General features: G+C 38.6%; 1 protein-coding gene across 9 annotated transcripts in view; it reads left to right on the forward strand.

Moving 5' to 3' along the window:
* MAP4K3 (mitogen-activated protein kinase kinase kinase kinase 3) overlaps positions 1-22,882 on the forward strand; it is an 87,890-nt gene that overhangs the window by 36,432 nt on the left and 28,576 nt on the right. For 6 of the 9 annotated variants that reach the window (XR_008576187.1, XR_008576188.1, XM_054818843.1 and 3 more), the window contains 7 exons: positions 2,105-2,180; positions 3,207-3,265; positions 5,892-5,954; positions 17,280-17,338; positions 18,503-18,541; positions 18,827-18,880; positions 22,511-22,553. Coding sequence is in view for 7 of the 9 variants with exons in the window: in XM_054818843.1 (XP_054674818.1) it covers positions 2,105-2,180; positions 3,207-3,265; positions 5,892-5,954; positions 17,280-17,338; positions 18,503-18,541; positions 18,827-18,880; positions 22,511-22,553 (393 nt within the window). In the remaining 2 variants the exon portion in view is untranslated. The remainder of the gene's footprint in view (positions 1-2,104; positions 2,181-3,206; positions 3,266-5,891; positions 5,955-17,279; positions 17,339-18,502; positions 18,542-18,826; positions 18,881-22,510; positions 22,554-22,882) is intronic. The other 3 variants (XM_054818844.1, XM_054818846.1, XM_054818848.1) reach the window with 3 other exon arrangements.

Raw genomic sequence — 22,882 nt, forward strand, 5'->3', positions numbered from 1 at the left:
TCTGCTTTTGTTCCCTTAAGAATAAACCTTTGGAGATGTTAGCTACTGCCTGTTTACCACATTTCTGTGACAGTGACTCTCATGATAGATGTGATATTAGCTGAAAAGGCTGCAAAGAGGGAAGTGCTCATGTTTTATCCTTAGCATACTGTAAGTTTTGGGGATAATATTGCTCTTGAGATCTGTACTGTGATTAAAATTGTGCCCAAATGGCATTTGTGTCAGGAAGTTAACCTGCATTCCTTTGTCCTCTTGCAGAGCTCAATATCAGCTGCGTGTATCAGTTTGTTGTCAACGTAGGTCTTTCAAGGTGACTTGAGGACTTTGTCCTCATGACTGAGAGATGAGGATTTGACTCCTCCTAGTAATTCTGTGGTCATGGAGAAGGAGGTGTGAGGGCAGGCTCAGCTTGTTGTATGCTACAAACTTCTATGGCAGGATGCAAGGAGCTCACATAATATTGCTTCAAAGGCAAAAATACCTCCCACTCCCACTACAGTCAGGCTCCTGGTGCTGGCATTACAGATGTGCACACATCATGTGCAAGGGAGCAATGCCTCTTAACAAAAGATTATAAATAAGCACCCTTTTAGCATTTAAAATGTTTGAAATACTGCAGTAGAAAACCAGATCAAATCTTGAAACACATCCTGAGCTATAACAAATCATTTGTAAAAGAATGCACAGTAGACAAACCAGAACTGAGGAAGGGAAGGATTGGTATACGTTACAAGAAAAGAAAAACTGCCTGTGAGGTACGTGGAAGAAAATACATATCTACAATCTGTAAGTCTATCCAGTTTCAAAAAGACCAAAGTTAACATAAATGGGAGGTGAAACACTATGTATATATGTGTTGAATCCTAATATAAAGCAAGGAAGTACTGTGCAATGAAAAGGGGAGAAGGGAAATAATGCTTTCAGATAATATTTCAGGGATAAATAGAGTTGCTGAGCTATTCGTGACTTTTTGTGATAGTACAGCAGTTGAAGTTCTCTAACTGTCATCACTTGGTAGTCAAAAGTTGCCAAGTGAAGATTATAATTAGTGTATATATAAAAGCAAAGCTAACATACCAGCACATCAAATTTTTGACACTATTGTGTCAGATTGCTTTAATTAAAAATTGTTTTGCTGCCACGTATTCAACACAGAAATGTAGCGAACATGCATTTTTCAGAGATTATTTGGGCTAACATCACAGAGAATGAACTTTTTTTTCTAAAGAATAAGATCTTATGAGTCTTTTCCAACCTAAACGCTTCTATGATTTCATTGCAGAGGACATACTGAGAGCACGCTGTTAAGATTTATGTTGCTAATTTTGAGGCCTGATTGCATATAGCAGTCAGTTGGTCTTGTACTCTTGTTGAGAAACCTTAAGTTATAGTTTCGAAGAGAACCTGCAGTAGTGGATGCAGGAAGGAGAGGAAATCCAACAGGGGCAATGAAAAGAAAGCCAAATCTTAAAAGTTCATGACACTTCATCCTGTAGAGAAGTAAAGGGACATCCAGGGAAAAGATAGAAGTAGAACGTAAGTGTGAAGGTGAATTTGTAGAAATGATGGCATCACTCTTGCCACACAGCACAAGAGTACCAGGAGTACTCCCTTCTATTCACCTCTGAAAACCTCAGGCTAACTTCTCATCTACTTAAGGAAACTAGCTGATGACTACTTAGGCATCATTTTAGGTTAGAAGCTGGGAAAATGACTGCAGTATCTAAATGAAGGAAATGCTGCCAGTAAGTCAGATTTAGTCTTACTGCTTATTTTGGAAACTACCAATACCCTTAAACTGAAAGGTGCAAAAAAGAAATGTTATCTGAGCAATGACAAATGCTGGCCAGCATTGCCTTTATGTGCTCAAATCCAGTGTTTTAAAAACCCTTATCTTGAAGTTGAAGACACTACAGATAAAATGTCTCCACATAATTCCAACTTTGATGTACAAAAACATACATGCAACCTTTACTTTTAGTTTCCACTTGATTTCTTTCTTTTTTGATATTATGCTAATGAAACCTGCTAAAAACTAGGTACACAATACTGAGTTTCAAGTGAATATATTTTGGTATTGAAGGACTTTATTTTTCTCTTGTAGCCTCTTGTGGTGCCTCATAGAATTCACTCGACAAGTAGAAATGTGAGAGAAGAAAAGACACGCTCTGAAATAAACTGTAAGCATGTGTAATATGACAACGTGAAATATTTTTAAAATAATCATTGATATTCACTTATTTCAACTGGTATTCTGGGTATCTGACATATATAGAAACATTTTTAGTGATATATAGGAAAATAAAAACTTACGCTGTTTCTCTTAATGGATATAGATTCTAGGTGACTATGCAAAAGAAATATTAGTGTAAAATATTTGAATACACCCTTTGTCAGCACTTCATCAAATCTCACTATTGCTTCATCTTAATTCAACAGGACACAACCTGAGCTTCTTTGAGAGCTGATTGGTATAGCTTCATATGCCACTTTCACAAGGATATTCAGAGTGATGCCAGATTCTGCTGGCTAACAGAATGGTAGAGGAAGATTTTTCTTCCTTAATTTAGTGTCTTGTAGTTTTTGCTTTTGAATTGAAACAGTCATGTAGAAATTGGGAAAGGAGGGGGTTGTTCATTGGCCATTAAAAGCAGACTCCATCCCCCAAACTGAAGTCATTCTTTTGCTTGAATTAAATCAGAGCAATACTTGGAGCTTTAGTTGTCCTTTCTGAAGCTAAAATTGAGGGGAGGAGTGTTAAAGAATATCTGCCAAAGAGCTAGAAGGTGTGATTAGCTCTCCACAGACTTCATTCAAGGCTCTTTAGTGCTGGTGAATCTCCCAGAAGAACAGATTCAAGAGTGAATTCACACAATAGATGTGTTTTTTCTATAAATTACAGCTATATTGCCCCTCTAAAGAGGGCATGCACTTCAAAGCCCTGTTTGCAGAATGGTTTTCCTGATCCTTCTAATGAGTAGGTGGGGCAAATGGTGATTTTGCTGCCTTAGTGATAGAAGAGTACTTTCTATGCTCATTAGTTCCTAGCAGGCACAAGTTCAGTATGTACGTGTATCAGAAGTTTCCATCAGTGGGGATATGATACACTCATTAAACTGTATTTTTCTTTTTTGGTAGCCTTTGGAGCTAAATTTGGTCTAATTACAGTCCAACTTAAATTCTTGTTTTCCTTTTCTCCTCTTTAGTTGGTCAAGTAAAATTTGATCCACCCTTGAGGAAAGAGACGGAGCCACATCATGAATTTGTGAGTAACAAGCAGCATGGAATATGCTCTGTACATTATTCCCTGCAAATATCTGTGGAGGAGGAGAAATCCAAGATGTGTAGCATACTTTCTTAGCACTACTAAACTTGGTAGCGATTTTTCTGACAAGTCATAACATATTGGTCCTAAATTTTTTGGTGCCATTACACTATATATAGCAAGAACCCTTATTTGTGGGCTCTGCCAGGTGTGATGTATGTGCTAAGCAACAGCCCTTTGTCTTCTGGGTTTCCCCTATCCTTTATACCTCATTGCCAAGTATATCATTCCCTTCATTAGTATAGTTATTTTTTTAATTGTGGAATTACTGTGCATACTCAAATGTTTCTCTCCCTTCTGCCTGCATTGACAATGAAAATAATAAAACTGAGAGACTGGGAAAGAGGTATGATACATTTTAAAAAATTGGATTTTTGTGGGGTTGTTATTTTTTCATGCAAACAATATTTGTGGCCCTGCATCATACCTAAGCCACAGTGAATCTGACAGTTGGCGTATTCTGTAAAGGTGTGTTGCCAATGTTTCTTCCTATGCAGTCATCAGTACAAGGAGAATGAGAACCCAGTCATTGAGGAATAAGGCATCTGTGCTGTCTCACACACAATTGCAGTAGCTTCCTCTCTTCTGTGGAGACTGTTGGTTTCCACATTTGTGCACTTGGGCAGTTTCTTTGCATTCCTGGATAAAAAAGACACTCCTTTGCTTCCTTACTGCAAACTTCTGTGTTCTCTTTGTTTTTCTAAGGCAAGTGTTAAGGTGAAAAAGTTGGCTTAACTGGGAGTTGGGAGGGACATTGGCTTTGCACTGAGTTGATTTTGGGAAGGGTGTGTACCTAGGAATGTACTTCCTCTTCTATAGTCTACAAACCACATATGAATAGTATTTCTGACACAGGTTTCCTTGTATTGCTCTGTAGTTCTACTAAAATCTACTTCCTGGTGCCTTGTCCTTTGGTAGGGGGTCATCTGGCTCTGGGTGTATGAGCTTGAATATAATCTTGCTTTTCTTCAGCAACTGGCTGGACAGGTAGTCTGCAGTTTCTGATGCCTGTTTGAGATGGAGGAGAATAGCTTACCAAATTACACATAAGACTTAGGGAATTATTTCAGATATGTTTTACAAGTGTTTATTAAATATGGTAATGAAGTCAGTGTTTTGACCATAAACTCATTGGTTAACTCAAAATGGTTTTTTTTTTTTTTAACTGATGCCAAGTTATCCTGGCTTTGCTTCCCTGTTACGTTGTCTGGATTATAAACAAAATATAATTGATAGCATCATACAGTTAAAATGTATAATGCTTTTGCTCCGTAAGAATTTTATTTATTTATACACACATAGAATCATAATTACAAAAAGATCTTAATGGAGAAGCTGAAGTTTTAAAAATACTTTTTTTCCATTTCTTGTTTTATCAGTCACTGACTATACAAACCAGTTAGCGGACAACTTCATGGGGCAGAGAGGTGTTTCTATTGCACTTTGGGAACCTGACTTGCTAAACTGGGGAGAGAGATTTTCTGCAGGGATTAAAGCACAACTTTTGAGAGCACTTCTTTGGCAGGTGTTGTCAGGAGGGAGGAATAGACCCTTTTCCAACGGTGTGCGTTAACAGTCGGGACCTTTGCACTTTGGACTCTCAGAAGCTCTTGCTGCTCCAAGAAGGGACTTGTATGATCCAGATTAATTCTGCTGATAAGAAAATCTCTTAGTATTGTCTATTTCTGTCAGAGTTTGCATACTTGAAACCTGTCCAAAGAACTTGCCTCATCTCCCTGTCTGTAAGGAAGATCTATAACTGCTTGTTTGGATCTTTCTGAAGAGGGAAATTAGCTGTTCCACTGCTCATATCAGAATGAAGCATGCAGACCTGATCTGTCCTTTCCAGATAAAACAGAACTATGATTTTGAAAATGATGATGTTAGGTCTAGAGACCAAAGAAAACCCATATTTTTTAATCAGATACAGAACCAATGGGCAATTTAAATTGGCATGTCAAATGCAAACAAGAGATCTATTTAAAGAATGGGCGGTCTAGCAAAGAACTTTAGCACAAAGCAGGCTGAGGGAGAAGTTTGTAACAATCTACGTGCTCTGGGAGAGAAAGTCTCTTAAATGGAAGTGTGAGCAAGAGATGCCTGTCTTTTCCTCCAGCAATAACAGTGTGGACCCTTTTTCATTAAAGCAGTTCTGCCCCTTTTGCTTCTGTCTCACTTAAAGCATGCTTAAACTTTATGCTTATTTACTTACGGGTTTTGAGTGCACAAGCCAAAGGACTTGCACTGCAGCATGATGAGTTATTGTTGGTGGTGCACTGCGATATCAAACTGGTACATACTTGCCTCTTACTGAGGCAGTTTGTCACTCATTGCCACAGCTCAGGTGATCAATAATAATTCATTTTTTGGTGTGATTCAGTAGTGTTTGGTAGTGTGACCATACCCTTAGCTGTGTACCCCTATCCCCAGAACTATCTTAACATGGTTTGAGTTTGAACTAACAACTTTTTTTTTTTTTTAAGCAAGAAAATTTCCTTTTATGTATACCTGGCTTTCAGTCACAATGTAAATAACTTGAGTTTCTTGATCTCTATCTAATGAACAGCCTGACAGTAGCGATTTTTTGGACAATTCAGAAGAAATATACTACACTGCAAGATCTAACCTGGTATTTTTTATCTTATGCTTTTCTTTATCAGTGTTAGTTTTGTCTTTGTTTTCCTTTTTCAAAGCTTGTGTTTTGTCCTGTTGTTCTACTGGTGTTTTTATCTGTGTAAAAGCCATTCAATATAATGATTAGTCTATATGTGTATTTCTGTAATATAGGAAGGAATTCTTAGTATGTGCAGTATTGAAAGTATTTAACTCGTATTAGTGTTTAGTTGAATCACTTCTATAGAAAGGGCTCAGAATTATGCACTCATTCTAATTTCTTTAACTACCTTACAATGCACAACTTGTTAATTTTTTTGGAGGGTGATTAAAAATACAAAAAGCCATTATCTTCGTATTTTTGTCTGGTAGTTCCTTTAATTAGTCCCATGAAAAACTATAAAATTATGTAAATGTAAGTGTCTGAATTCTCCAGATGGTAATTATGTTACAGAATGAATATATACTTAATACAAATAACAGAAAGTGGAGTCATAAGTGTTTTCCATGGCATTTGGCACCGTTTATAATCTGATACATTTTCCAAATTTTCTCTTACTGCACTACTAAAAAATTTAGCTGTTAGCATTGCAGTGTAGAAATTACTCTAGAAAGTGAGTTTTCTTATTTCTCTGCTCTTTAGGTGCTATGTAGTTAGAAGAGTAATGCTTTTAAATCTTGGACATCTTCATATACTGTTGAAAAAATGAGGAAACATTCTGTACTAGAGGAAGAGCATTATTCTGCTTTCTTGGATTTGTGAGACGGTTAATATAAGTGCCCTGAGGGAAAAATGGAAAACTGGGGTGTTGGGGAATGTCTTGTTTTGGTTTTTTATATGATGTTTTTTGTTTTGGATTTGTTTGAGGGGGTTTTTTTGGCATCAGTTGGCTTGGTGTGACTTGAATCTGCCAGTACGGTAGTTACTGAGAGCTTAGACTGTCTTCCCCATTCTTGGAAGGAACTTCCTGTATTGCTTAATTACAAAAATGTTTCCCAGATTGTTTTGAGATCAGTAGCTTGGATTTCTCTGTGTGCAGTGGGAACACCTCCATCTTGTGCAATTGCTCTGGTTTTGGGAATGTGGTTTTGGTTTTTTGGTTTGATTTGCTTTTGGTTTTGTCTTTTCAGTTTAGCACTTCCTAAAATCTGTCTCTCTCAGGTTACTTTCAGTGTTGTTGCATATCTTGCTAGCCTAGTATCTGTGGGTTTAAGAGACGAATGAGAACATGTCTCCCAACTGGGTTGTCCTTTCCCATCCTTCTTTTGCCCCATGCTGTTCAATACGCTCTTCAAAAAATATTACTATAATAAATCTTATAAAGCACTATTGTTGTCACAATCATGAGAGGATTTTTAAAGTCCATCAACAGCACTTTCTGTGTTACACTGCTTTCTTCACCACCTCCTGTGCTCATTGTGAATCAGAGGACAATTCTGATTTGGTGGCAATACTTCACCCATTTGTGAAATTTTTCTAGTAAGACCTAATCCTTCTGGAAATTAGAAGAAATATTTAGTAGTTGGTTCATTCGTCTGTTGTGGACCATGACATACTAATCAGACTTTCTCTCTCCTTCCCCCACTCCTCCTCCTGCTCTGACAGTATGGGCTTCAGATATGTGCAGTGAGATGGGATATGTAGATTTTTTTAAAGTGTTATCAAGAGGAAAAGGTTATACTTTTTCACAAGCATAATATATCACCTACTACTGTTGGGCTCTTTCCCATGCTGTTCTACTGGTTTTACAAAATACTTTAAGAGCAACAACTCTTTTGCAGAGGTATGTGTCTCTAAGGTCCTACCAAAAAAAACCAACCCAAAACCTAGCAGAAATTGAGGCATATTTTGGGCAGCATGAGTCATAAAAAGTGTATAATTGAAGTTGAAAGCAAATTTGGGGAGCGAGAGAGAGTATTTTTAACTATCACCTAGCATTTTGTACAGCTGGATCATATGGCAGTTTATGCAGTTACTGTGCACATTACCTTTTCAAAATTTGAAAACCTAGGATGTGGTTACCCTTAAAAATCATTCCTTCCCTCTTCCTCTTCCCCCTTCCTCCACCCCTGTGCTCCTGAAACAGCTACCTGGATCTGCCAGAAGAATGGAGAAATTCAGTACAGATCTTGTTTGCAGGGAAAGCTCAGTGTCCAAACCCCAGTATCCCTTCATGTAAATGGCAAACAAAGACAAGATAGTACTTCTCTTTGATCTTCTACAAATATATCCTTTTGATTCATACCTAAAGAAATAACAGAATATTTCACTCTAGGTACGAGGCTCTTCTCTTTTTCAGGATAGATCTTCTATACTTCTTGTGCAACTAGACAAGTTTCTCAGGAACTTGAGTACCTTCCATCATTTGTGATTTTCTTGTGCATGCTCCTTCCTGTCATTTAGAGTTCCTCATGCTCCTGTTCTGGTCATTGTGCTGTGTTTTGGCAGCTGTTTTTTGACAATCTCTTTTTGAGGTATGCTGGACTAAATAAAAGTCTTATCTTATGTGCACATTAGACTTTACATAGGGTAGATCTCACAAATGCTTCTCCCATATTTTTCACTGTCTATCTGTGTTCTTTAAAAGCAGTTGTTTGGATAGAGACTCAGTAAGTTGGAGAGCTAAGCATTGCATTTGCAGTGAGCTCAGTAAACGGTTTAAATCAAAGTAATCTTTTCTAAAATTATGTACACCTTTGTTCTAGAACAATTTTAAAGTTTTATGCTATTGATCCTGGGAGAAACACCTGAAAATCCAATGGCTAACTAAATGTATGACTGTTCATCTTGTATTGCAGCAGCCACTGCAATGACAGTCTTGGGAATCTACGTGAGTTGTCATAGTAGGACCAAATTTCTGTCAGATGAAATGTTTTTGCTATAATTAAGCATATGTTTAGAAGTAGCCTCAAGGATATGACATCCTGAGAGAAAATGTGCAACTTCATTCAAGTTATTTTTTCCACCAGATCAGTTCCTCATTGAGGTTCCCTATGTGGCATTGCAAATGGCTGTGTCAGTGAGGAGGTGCATGGGGTAGAGAGAAGCTGGGAGGTAAGGGCTGTTAAACCCAGCTTCTGCAGAGCTGTTGCTGTATGTGTAACAGCATGTACCTCTCAGAGGTTATGTGTTGTACTTAAGAGTGGTGGGGTCATAGAATCATAGAATAGTTTGGGTTGGAAGGGACCTCAAAGATCATCTAGTTCCAACCCCCCTGCCATGGGCAGGGACACCCTCCACTAGACCACGTTGCCCAAAGCCTCATCCAACCTGGCCTTAAACACTTCCAGGGATGGGGCTGCCACAACCTCTCTGGGCAACCTGTTCCTGTGCCTCACCACTCTAACAGTAAAGAATTTCTTTCTAACGTCTAATCTAAATCGACCCTCCTTCAGCTTGAAGCCATCACCCCTTGTCCTGTCACTACACTCCCTGATAAACAGTCCCTCACCACCTTTCCTGTAGGCCCCCTTTAGGTACTGGAAGGCTTCTATAAGGTCTCCCTGGAGCCTTCTCTTCTCCAGGCTGAACAACCCCAACTCTCTCAGCCTGTCCTCACAGGAGAGGTGCTCCAGCCCTCTGCTCAGCTTCGTGGCCCTTCTCTGGACTCGCTCCAACTGCTCCATGTCTTTCTTGTACTGGGGCCCCCAGAGCTGGATGCAGTACTCCAGGTGGAGTCTCACCAGAGCAGAGTAGAGGGACAGAATCACCTCCCTTGACCTGCTGGTTACACTTCTTTTGATGCAGCCCAGGACATGGTTTGCTTTCTGGGCTGCAGGTGCACACTGCTTGCTCATGTTGAGCTTTTCATCAGTCAATGCCCCCAAGTCCTTTTCCTCAGGGCTGCTTTCAATCCATTCCTCGCCCAGCCTGTCATTGCGCTTGGGATTGTGCCGACCCACGTGCAGGACCTTGCACTTGGCCTTGTTGAACTTCATGGGGTTCACACGGGCCCACCTCTCCAGCCTGTCAAGGTCCCTCTGGATGGCATCCCTTCCCTCCAGCGTGTCGACCACACCACACAGCTTGGTGTCATCAGCAAACTTGCTGAGGGTGCACTCGATCCCACTGTCCATGTCACCGACAAAGATGTTGAACAGTGCTGGTCCCAGTACTGACCCCTGAGGAATGCCACTCGTTACTGTTCTCCACTTGGACATTGAGCCATTGACCACAACTATTTAAGTGCAACCATCCAGCCAATTCCTTGTCCACTAAGTGGTCCATCTGTCAAATCCATGTCTCTCCAATTTAGAGACAAGGATGTCATGCAGGACAGCGTCAAATGCTTTGCACTAGTCCAGGTAGATGATATCTGTCACTCTTCCCTTGTCCACCAACGCTGTAACCCCATCATAGAAGGCCACCAAATTTGTCAGGCACGATTTGCTCTTAGTGAAGCCGTGTTGGCTGTCACCAACCACCTCCTTATTTTCCATGTGCCTGAGCATAGTTTCCAGGAGGATCTGCTCCGTGATCTTGCCAGGCACAACGGTGAGACTGACCGGCCTGTAGTTCCCTGGGTCTTCCTTTTTTCCCTTCTTAAAAATGGGGATTATGTTTCCCCTTTTCCAGCCAGTGGTAAACCAGAACTTCTCAAATATGATGAAGAGGGGCTTGGTTGCTTCATCCGCCAGTTCCCTCAAGACCCACGGATGCATCTCATCAGGTCCCATGGACTTGTGCACCTTCAGGTTCCTTAGATGTTCTCGAACCTGATCTTCTACAGTGGGTGGTTCTTCATTCTCCCAGTCCCTGCCTTTGCCTTCTGTGACCTGGGCAGTCTGTCAAGGGGAATCTGTACAAGAATTTGGCTTCTGGCACCAGAAGACCCATTTCTGAGAAAGAGAGCTTACTGTTGTTCTGATTCAAAACAAAAGGTCATGTTGAGCAATTAAAAATATTTTCATTCAGGTTATCCTGATCTGCAATGAAATATTGTGGCAAAAAGTCTTTCTGCCCTTTCATATTGAGCTGAAAAATAATTCCAGTTCATATACAGTAGACTGAGCTGCATACCTTGTTAAGTTTTAAATACCATCAGAGAATCCCCAAAAAAAGATTAGATGGGAAGGAACCCCTGGACATCTCTAGCCTACTCCTGGTTAAAACAGGGGCAGCTTCCAAGCTAGATCCAGAGCTTACGTTGGGCTTGTCCAGTTGAAGTTTGAATCCATTTCAGGATGGAGACAACTGAGCATCTCTAGGCCCTCTCCCAGGGCTGCACTGTCCCCATGGCGATGAGTTGCTTCCTTATGGCCAAAGTTTGCATTACTGATACACAAATGTGCCTGGTGCCTCTTATCCTTTCGCTGTGCATCTCAGAAGAATCTAGCTCTGTCTTCTCTATAATGCCTTGTGGGGTAGATGAAGACACCAGTTACTTTCTCCAGGCTACAAAAGCTTTGTTCTTTCAGCCTTACCTGTTGTTCTGCTTGCTCCATCACTTGAGCAATCTTAGTGGCCTTCTGCTGGCTTCTTTCTAATCTGTCAACATCTTTGTCCTGGGAAGCCCACAACTGAACACCACATGCAGATGTTGCCTTCCAAGTGCCAAATAGAGTGGGTGGCCCCCTCTGGCTTCACTATGGTTGGCCCCCTATACCACAAGTGCATGCTGCTGATGTGTAGTCCCCTCCTTGTCTGCTGGGACCTCCAAATGCTTTTCTGCAGAGTTGCCCTTCCTGCCTCCAGCCAGCTTGTCCTCAGCCTCTTCTTGTGTATGTGGTTGGTCTGTCTTAGCTGCAGGACTTTTCAGTTGGCTATGCTAAACCCCATGGGGTGTTGTTGCCTGTTCCTCTAGCTTACTGAGGTTCCTCTCACTAGTAGCCCACTTTTTTTTTTTCCCCTTTTCTTTTTGTTTGTTTGTTTGTGGGTGTTTTTTGGGGTTTTTTTTTGTTAGATGTTAGAAAGTGCTGTCATAATAATGTTGTCCAGCTACCTCAGCACCTTGGATGCATTCCACCTGGTCCTATTCTGCACCATACTAACTGATTTGTAACACTATAACTAGTGATTTATTTTTTCTTTGTATTAGGGGAAAAATTAAATGTTTCTGCATTGGACTTTATTTAATTTAGCCTGGACTATTCAACATATAGTGAAAGGTGTTGAATTCTACTGGTTTAGAAAGTGGCAGAGGAGATGAACAGAACTTGGATTTGATATCTCAGGTTCCAATGTATGTTTTAATTTGTTATGAACTTAACGTTCATTTTAGACTTCTTTAGCAAAGAATTCAGTAAGAGGTTTGCAGTTACCACGTAATCTGCACTGTTGTATTTCCAGATGCATTTATACATTTGGTACTATTTAAATAATTTGGTCATGATTAGTTTTTGTTTTGTTTTTGGCTTATAAAAGTATATTCTGGGTTTAATAATTTATAATAGCTACTGGTAACAATTTTAGGAATGCAATGTTTCAGCATCGCTTTTCTGTGTTAGTTAATTATTTGTGACAGAAAAACTAAAATATTGGTAGGAAAATATTTAATTAGAGATTGACATAGATAATCGAGAACTTTGCCCAGAAGCCACCTTCTTTGGTTTAAGTTTTTTTTTTTTCTCCTCACTACACATGCATGCATATGCTTTTCCTTTGTTACAAGCCATGAAGACTCCTATCCTACTTAGTTGCAATATGTTTTTAGAATTATGTTAGCTATCAACACTGAATTTCAGAGAGTGTCATCATATTTTGTTCAGCTTTTGGTAATGAAATGCTGTGTGGTACTTATGATCAGAATAAAATAACTGGAAATGTGGGGGGAAGTGCCTGAGGGTTTGGGATTTTTTTTTTCTCTCTTTTTCTTCCATGTATGTTTTGGGTATTTTCTGCCTTAACAAAAGTAATAGAGAAAATGAGATGTTTGATTTTATTGCTAGGAGGCAGTTTAAAAATGCTGTGTACAGTTGCCTGTTGCATTGAGGCCTTCCCATAGCTGGTTAGGGTAGTGATGTTCCATTACATAAGTATGAAATAGCGCTGTTTGTGCCGAGTGGACATTCATAGACAAAATGCATAGAGAACTGAAATGCAAGGGAAGAGGGGAACAGTGGTTGTGCAGCAGTAATATACAGTAAAACCTCAGTTAGTCACCAGTGAAGAATTATATTTAGCATGTTTAAAAAAACCAACTACATATAACTTGCTCTTTCTGATGTGTTAAGCTGTCCAAAGAAATTCCAGAATGCACGTTTTAGTGAAATAAAGGCATTAAAAGTATAGCATATGCATTAGGTAATATTAGGGTCTTTTTTAAATTAACATCCTCTTTTATAAAGCAATGTGATAGGAATTGCTTAATCATTTTACTGAGAAATAGAGATGTGTATGTGCCGCCTTGTTTTATATGTTAGTAGTCCAAAGGGGATTTGGATTCTTTGAAATTCAGGGTTACCCAGCACTTTGGGGATTAATTTTGTCACTTCAAATGATCTTGTTTCTCACTAGATTTCAGGAACAGCAAATGTAGGAAGTAACTATGAATTGCAGGTTCATTGCATACATTCAGTTTTGTTTTTTGAAGGACTGAACACCTAAAAATATATTTCCAGTACAGCTTAGCCCTATAGAACAAATAAGGAACATAAGACTGTCAAAGTTACAGTAACAATTAATTAATCATGAAATTCTGCAGAAAATAAATACCAGTTTGTGAAATTTAAAACTGCAGAAGGTATTGTAGATTTGACCATATCTGGGAACTTTATTTCATAGCATGGCCTTGCCACCAAATTTGTCTTTGCTTTGAGGAAACCTTTATACTGTTTTTAAGTCGTTGATTACTTTGCACGTATGATTTATCTGAAAGTGTGATTTGCCTTTCTACATGACTTCTTCATTTAATATTACCCAGGCTGTTGAGAAGAACTGGTAATTATTCCCTGTTTTACCTTTTTTCCAAAGCGATCATTGCCAGCAAATAGCACTCAGTCTTGGGCACAGTTGTGTTGGTTCAGGAATGGGTCGTTGGTAACCTGAGGCTGAATGCAGAATAATCTGGGGTTGCATCCTTGATTTAACATCAAGGTTATTGACCTCTTCTCATTCCTACTGGCTGTAGATCTCGAGATTCTCTCGGGAAATATCTGTCTAGTCACTCAGATTTATTCCATGTGAATGTTCTCTGATATAAAAAGAATTTTAATTAACTAATCGGCATTGTATGTATGTTAAATTAAAATATTAGTGTAGATTCATAAAGTCGTTGTGTTACTTTAGGGATGCAGGAGCTTTTATTAGGCCAATTATTGCATTATTTAGTAATTAATGCTAATCTGTTTTTCCCAGTGGGAATCCATAATTTACAAGATTTTTGTTTTGTTGAAAAATACCTTTGTGTTTGGCTTTTAAAAAAAATAAATCTAGCTATACTGGTTGTTCTGATAAAGTATAACAGCTCACTGGAGGCTTTGCAGGATACATGCGGTATTTACTGATGTTTTTGTATCAAATATGTAGCTAGAAGGCTTATAAAATCATAACTTCTGGATATATTTGGAATAGAGAGTACAAGAAAAAAAATGTGTTACACTTTTTAAAAGCTCTCTAGCTCTCAGTATATGTCTGTCAATAGTGCAAAAGAAGGAATTTCCCTAGTAACAGATTACTTCATCCGATGTTTGATGTGAAAACCAGCAATATTTAAAGGGCTTAGAAGAACAATAACACGCTAGTTATGGCAAAAAATATACATATCCAATTAGAATCATAGTTAAATAAATGCTAATAGGCAGCACAATAGTAAACTGAATCAAAACAAAGCTTTTGTCCTCTTGAAGCATTTAAACATAAGTAATTTTGGCAGATGTAATTTTTCATAAATAAAATTCCAGTAAGGCTTAAAAAATCCGGTGACAGATGAAGGCTTCTTATGTTTTATGGGACTTTGCTTATTTTCTCTTATTAATTTTCCTGTCATTGCTGTACAATATATATAGCTATACATTGCACAGTGTGTAAATTAAAATGGACGTACATTTTGGCTCTGCCCAGCTTAAGATCTTCATTTCCCACTTTTGATTAATGTGATTTTTGCAATATGTAGACAAAACGTTTGTCACTTTAATGAAATCTGAGATTTTCACCTTATACTGATCTGGGATTATTTTTCTCAACAGCCTCCCAGTCTTTGTTCTGGCGTCTTCTTACATAGACACACACAACCTGTTTTACCTCCTTCTTTGTGAGTCTGGTGACATCTTGTGTTTCCAGTCTTGTTATTTTCTGCTCTAGAGCCTGAATCCTCAAAACACCTATGCTTACACGTGGAAGTTTTTGAGATTGCATCGCAGTAATATAAGTACAGTAAAGAAAGTTAAATCTGTGTTTCTTTGTGGTGGATTGGAGCACAACTGGTGGTGAGGACCAGCAGAAAGGGATTGTCCGGATAAGGTGACAGATATCGGGAGCACTGAAGAGACCAAAATTGCGGAGGGCCTAGTATGGCCTTTCCTGAGCGAAGGAGACTTGCTGAGCTTGTTTGGAGCAAGGAGCAGGAGAGTCGAGATTGGGGCATACGAGGAGGATGAAACTGTGAAAGAGCATGAAACTGTGAAGAAGGAAGATAGGGATAGCAGAAGGGATCAAAGATAGCCACAACTAGAACCTGACCCCTTGTACCTGCTGCCTCGCAGAGCCCAGGATATGTTCCTGGAGAGGAGCAAGCCTTCCTTCCTGCTGGTGTGGCCACTTGTGAGCCATTCTTTCCTGTCACCTAATTTTCTAGCCCCACTGACAGATGTCTAGGGGAAAAGTTGGGTGGCCCTTGTGAATCAGATCCATAGAAGTGGAATGGGGATTGGTGGTTTTGTGTTTTTTTCGTTTAATTCTAGAAAAAAGATGTATAATAAAGTTGGTATGAAGATTGAAAAGTCAGTCTCTCTATGGCTCAGGAAATGCCAGAATCGGCATTGCCTTTGCAATTTTTATTCAACTCCTTGGATCTATGCATTCTTTTACATCAAGTAATTATCAATTACATACTGTTTTTTTTCCACAATATCTCACCTATCTTGGAAAGTCACTGAAGCAATCAAATGCTACGGACAGCCGTGTTAGAAACACCCATGTGGAAACTACTACTTAGCTTTACAGAGCAAAATTGAGGGTGCAGTAAACTTGGAACTCCTCACCAAGCAGAAAACATATATAGCTTTGTATTAAAGTGATTGCCCTTCAGTCTGTAACTGAAAGCTGCAATGACTTCTGCTTCATGAGCTTGGAGCACTGGCAAATCTAGTGTGAGACTTTTCCTCTGAGTTTTAAAAATGCCCTTTTGAGACATCAGCCCTGTGAGGAGTTGTCATCTAATCCAAGCTTATTGCTCTTACAGCTTGGATATCTGGGCATCTTTCTGAAGGATGGCATGCTTTTATAGGGCTGCAGCTGAAAGAGGCCTGTTGGACTGAAGATGTTGGGAGACCTTTAAAATGTTTCCTGGAAAGGAGCAATGTATCTCCATTTATCACTAACTTAGGTGATCAATAACTTATTTCTCCTGGTGAATACACTCAGTGTTTTGGGAGCAAATTTATGCTCATATTTTTCCTGTTGTGATCCACCTGAAGAAAAAAATACCCTGTAATTATAGCAGTATCCTCCTGGCAGATGAAGATTTGATGGTGCTTCAATATGGTCCCTGTATTCCCATTAATGCATTAAATCTGTATGGCATACGGCATCTATTGCATAATAAGTGTTGGAGGCCTATTGCCACTTCTTTTTCTAAGTAGCCGATACTTCATGATTGCTTGAGTGCTTGGCTTTGCTGTTAATATTGTATTTTTTCTTTTTGATACAAAAGGTGATTTTAAAGTATACATGAGAACATACATAGTTATCCTTAAAATATGTATTGCTATAACCAGAGTTCTAAAAACACTTTTACTGTCCTTTCTGCTTATTTCTTTAACATCCCCATGTGCTAAAGGCATTTCAGGCTCCCTGCCAGAACTACTCCCCATCTGAAATGAATACTATAATGTGCCAGTGAGGGATGGTAGATCACAAAGTCTTTTTTTTTTTTAAATATTATTATATTTTTGTTGTTGTTTTGTTTCCTTTTCTGCAGCTGACTTTATTTGAGCAAAAGGTCTGTGTGTCCAAGGATGGGGCTATGGTCAGAGTTTTAAAAGGAATTAGAGATGCAGAAAACTGGCAGAGGGGGAGATTTTTGGGTGTGATGGGCCTGAGAGTGGTGTTAGGGGCCAGGAAGGCCAGAGGAATAAGCTCGTTTGGTAGCTCAGGTGTGGCAGAGGGGATAACAGCAGCATGACACAGAGTATGTGTTTGCTCACTTGTTCATCTTAAAGATTCGTTCTCTTATATTTGTAGGATCTACAGCTAGAATATGGTCATGGTCCTCAATGTGGCTACTTCTTGGGTGCAAATAAGTGAGTAAGCAGTGGCATTTTCTTTTTAATTCATTCAAGACCATTTTAATCTAAAAATCACGTGTGTTGAACACATTAGCTGAAACCGATGTAGTAAAATATGTCAAACTTGTTTATATCAGTTACAATTCCAAAATCACTATTTATTTGTAAAATAATAGCAATTCCAATGATACAGAATTACAGCACTTTTCAGTATTTGGGGCTATGTTGACCATATTGTCTCTATGGTGCTGTAAGCTTCCTTTTAAGAGCCATTATCTTGGTCTGCTTGTTAAGAAAATGTTCTGCATGATAGGTCCCACAGAGCACAATTTTACCCCATCTAGGAACTACCAGTGGTTTGACATTGCTTTATGCCTTTTTTCGTGTTGTAGGGCACTAGGAACATTCAATTATAGATGCTTTAAAAAATAAAACTTACCTGTCTCAGCAAATTCCTTTAACTTCATGTTCATACATTGAATAATTTTGTTGTATTAATCAGATAAAATAGTTTTCCATATAATTCTTCCTTTCCACCCAATTTCTTAATTCACATTTATGCATGTCAGAATTATGATACCAGCTTTGCTAAATTAAATCATATTAAAAATGCAGAAAATCTAAGCATAGAACATGACATTTTTACCCAATCTTTTAGATGGGGAAAGTAGGAATACTGATATCTTCCAAAATCCTGTTTTTTTCATCCCTGTGTTTTTCCTGCTATTCCTCCCTGTCTGTGTTTTCAGACAAAGACACAAAAATGAAGAATTTCAGAATGTTAGAAAAATTAACTAGGGAAGAATGAATTTATTTCAATAGTAGTTTAATCCTCTTGTTAGTCTGATTTTTTTTAATTATGATTTTCTTGGATAGTGTGGATTTGTTTTAAATTGGATGAAGCTAAAACAGTCCTTGTTTTTCAGTGCAAGGACCACAGCACTTAATAGTGATACATTAGTAAATGCATATGAAAGTGTTGTGTTAAAAAAAAAAAAAAAAGGCAGCTATGTTCATTGTTCACTTGTATGTGGATGTTTGGATGTTCTGAAATCCAGCTGAAATAACATGCTTTGGATTATTTACTGATAGAATCATAGTAGCATTTGTCCTGGCTTTTGATAATTAAGTTTGTGTGCCACAATTAAACTGTATTCTTATTCTTATTCAATGCTGAAGGAGTCTCTTAAAATCAGTTGAAGAAGAACTGCATCAGCGGTAATTCTATTCTTTTTTTTTTTTCCTTCTTGTGTGTTTCAAAGTCTTCTGTGTGTTGATTTCTTGTGTCTGTCACAACTAGTTCTTGCTTGTCCCTGTACTTGCCGAGACAATATGGGAGAGGCTTAGTTGTCTGGATTGCAGCTGTGCTTTAAAGAGTAATAATAATGATAAAAAGCTGAAAGGCAGTAAAATTCTGTAAAAGAGCCCCTGAGCTCAGAATTTTTCATAGTAGCCAAGGTAATTTTACACAACTCAGCCATAGTACCTTGTTCATTTTCTTAGGGGACATGTGGCACATTTAGAAGATGATGATGATGCAGATGATGATCCTAAACAGTAAGTCCTTTCTTCTTGTAAAAATAAATAAATATATAAAAAGTTTTAAAAAAAGTTGAATCCTGTTCTATCCCTAATAACTCAGGATTCTTTTTCTTCTATAGCATTTTTAAAGATAAGCATTTAATGTTGTTCCTAGATTACATCACCAGAAGTTTTCTTAGTCTGCTGATAAACTTGTGATAAATTGGGGGGGGGGAATTTTGTTCCTTGCTTGATACAGTTGTCCTTTTATCTTCTATTAAATATGGGTGTAGTTACATTGAGCCAGTCTGACCCCAGTCCTGTTGTCTTATGTAAAACTGATGGCTGTGTATTAAAATAAAACTCATTAAAAATGACATAAAATATATACATAACTCTTCTGTAGATGATTAAGTTTGTTCTTGCCACATTCTCAGAAGGATGCTTGTATGGGTGCTTGATTTTAAAGTAGAGCTGGCTCCTTTACCACAGAAGGAGCAAGGTTATGTGATTGCAAAGGCAGTATCAGTAGGCATGTGCTAAATTAATAATGTTCATATTAAATTCCACTGATATAAGTAGTCTTGGGCTCTTTGATTGACAGATGAGAGCTGTAATGATTTAAAATGCACAGCCAGTATGTGGAAATTCACATTCCTAAATAAATCTGATGTAAAGACCAGAAAGAAAGATGCCATTGAGACAGAATTCTTGTTTACTTTCTGTTAATGGATAATTTTGAGAGCTGTTGCTTCATACCAGAAACTTGTAAAACGTGTTATCTATTGCTGGCATCTATCTCTTAGAGAACCAAATCTCTCTCTCTTTTTTTTCTTGAGTTATTTTACTGCTTTTCTTTTATAACAGAGGCAGAGGTTTTTATCACTGTACTGAGCATGAGGGACAGTCCCCTTCAAGAAGGGTAAAGATACTGATAGTGTCAGATGTCACATAGGTGACGAGTACATTAAACTTGCACTGTTTAATGATCAGCTTCTGAAAACAAGAGTGTTTGCTGTTTGATGCAAGTGATATTATAGAAGGAAAATAATTTTTAGTCAGTTTTTAGCAGGCTTTATCCTCCTGCTAATTCCTTAAGAAATTGTTCATATTTCATTATTAAGTGGTTGTTTAAAGGCATGATTGATTATACAGTTCATCAATAATATGAAGCTCCTGTGTCTTGTCTTTGAGAGGAAGAAGTTGATAATGATACTCATTTATTTGCTCCCCTGCATTTGGACCAAGCTGAGAACCCGCTTTGCTTGTAGCTGGATAGATCTTGGTAATAACTTAGGCTTCCTGTGCTGTAGGATGTAATGGTCCCCTATAGCTCCATACTGCCAGCTCCACTCTGATGGCCTTCAGTGAAGATGCTCTGGATGTCTGTGCTGCTGCAAGCCAGCTCAGCTGGGTTCCTAATCTCTGTATGTTCTTTGTGTACAGCTCTATGTCTGTCCATTTTTTGCTTAATGTTTTGGGTTTTTCCCCCCTACTTCTTCCTCTGCTTGCAGCCATTTTTGCAGTTCTATAATAACTTCAGTAATGTTCCAGGGCTTGGAACCTCTTGATCCCTGCTGTCTTGAAGTGCTTACACTGATTACTTTGCCCAGTGCTTTGAGATCTTTGTTCCTTGCACAAGCTCTACTGGAACTTTGAAACACCATTGGCTTTAGCTGCTTCTGTCACTGTCATGTGTCTGTGGATTTTCTTTCTCGGGGTAAGCAAGAAAGAACCTGATAGCTTCCAGAGAGGTTCCAGTTCATCTGACCCTAAGGACAGTCACCAATGGTCTTCCAAAAAAGTTCTGGTGATTTTTTGCTGCTTCTCGTATTATCCTAGGTACTCTTGCCCTACAGAGAGGGCCTGACAGTTTCCTGTAAGCAAGCCCAGGGGTAAGCCTTGAATGCCTCAACCTTGGATCAGACAGATTCTGCATCTGTGCCTTTCCTCTTGGTAGGAAGAGAGAGCCCAAAGCTCTGCTGCAATATATCAGTTCATCAGCTCGGTCTCAGATACCTTTCTCTGGAGCTCACTGAAGATTCAAGGCTTTTGTTTGTATTTTGTGAGATGGAGCTGCAGTTGAAGAGCATATGTGACATCGATCACTTCTCCCTTCAGATCCAGAACAAAAACAATGAATCAGCTGTACGCCTTCCAGTCCAAACTAAATGCCACTGCATGACTCTGAAGCTGGGTGATTCATAGCATCAGAGAATCCACACACCTCAGGGAACAATATAAAATTCTCTCCATTTAATAATTTTGATTGTTTTGATACTTCTTTATCTCTCATGTGCAGCAAAGCTGATGAAGCTTGAACTTCCTGGTTATGGAAGCTGGGAAAGCAGAAATTCTTGAGGTACTGCCCTGCATGATCAGCAGTGACAAACTGCACATAAACCTTGCAGTTGAAACCATGGCACACAGTCCTTTGTAGAAACATCTGTCACATTTATGCCAAGTTGGCTTTTTTGATTTTTTTACATTTGGCTGCTCAGTAACACTGTGATGGCTGTCTGAGGTGCAGGGAAGAATATGAAGGAAACTACAAATGGAGCCTGGACACACGTGACAGAGGACTTAAATTTGGCCCCACGTTATGAAGAGAAGATAATTTCTACCACCACAGCAGGTCAAGGGCATGGCACAGGGTAACCCATTCTCAGAAGTCCCCTTCCAGCTTCTCTGAAATAAAAGCAATTGATAAGATGCCAGGACAGAAACTCCTGAAAAGAACGAAGCAAAGCAGACAAGTTGTTGATCTGTAAACAAGTAAACAGATATCTTACTACTTGGATATTTTCCCAAAACTTTGGAACATAATTTAAAAATAAGGAAAATAGTATGCAAGAATGTCAAGTTTTCACAGCTGTATTCCTTATTTATTTAATGGAAATAATTTTCCGTTCCAAAAGATTAGGAAACGGAACATTGTAAGAGTTTTTAAAAATATTAAAAATTCAGGAATTAGGATTTTTTTTAAAAAAGCAGCATATTCTTTAAAACACAGAACCAGCAGAGGAAGAATGCTCCTGATGTTTCGGCTTTCTTTTTGTTGCTGATATCTTGTACTGTTGAGCCAAGCTGTTGATTTATTCTTGTGTTAAAAAGTTGTCTTTCCCAAGATTTTAGTTAAAGAAGGGGGGGAAAAAAAAAGAAAAACAAACACCCCCACCCCTTGAGAACAACCCAGACAGAGACAGTAGGCTAGCTGTCCATTGCAGATGGATTTTGCTTTCTGAAGTAGTCAGTGGTAAATTTTTCAAGGAATGGTATTCATCAGTTTTCTTGTAACTCCCCTTTGCCTTACGTACCTACAGGTTGTCCTTTAGAAAAGCTCCCTGATACACTAAATCTTTCTCCTCAACAGAGTAAATATCAAGCCTGCTGTGCATCTTCCTACTTTTTTCCGCTAAGTTCATGTCACTTTGTGCTCTCTAGGGAGGATCTTGAGTTTTCGGATAGTATCTGTGGTATGCACAGCAATAACAAAATGTTTGAAAGTATTCATGATGCAGTTATTTGGATATAATCGTGCTGTTGACAAGTTAATGGTGTTTATTTGTATGGCATTTATAAAATCCTGTATCCTTTTGAACACTGCAAAACAAGGTTCAAAGTGCTACAGTGGATAACAATCTGTTTTGTTTCTTTTCTTTATAGTGCTACTATGAAACCTAAAGTGCCACCTCCTTTACCACCAAAGGTAAGTGAGGAGGATTTTGCTACACAAGAATAAAAGGGCACTTTAAATAAATAAATGAATGCAGAAGTGTCTAAATTACTATACTGACAGTTCTCTCAGTTGAGCCACCACTTGAAGATTTGAATCAAGTTTTAAGTCAAGGGTGTATCTAGGGGATTGACCTCTATGTTCATAGCCTTTAATTGCAAATCTGCAAAAAGTCTTGCACTGTAGCGTATCCGTCAGTGTGAAAGTGCTGTTTCTGACTAATTGCACTTCTGAAGAAATAAATTGAGTAGCTAAAAGATTTAGTGCCGCAAGTCTCTTTTAATAAAGAGCTGCCAAATAAA

Source organism: Grus americana, chromosome 3 (assembly GCF_028858705.1).
Source record: "Grus americana isolate bGruAme1 chromosome 3, bGruAme1.mat, whole genome shotgun sequence".
NCBI lineage: Eukaryota > Metazoa > Chordata > Aves > Gruiformes > Gruidae > Grus > Grus americana.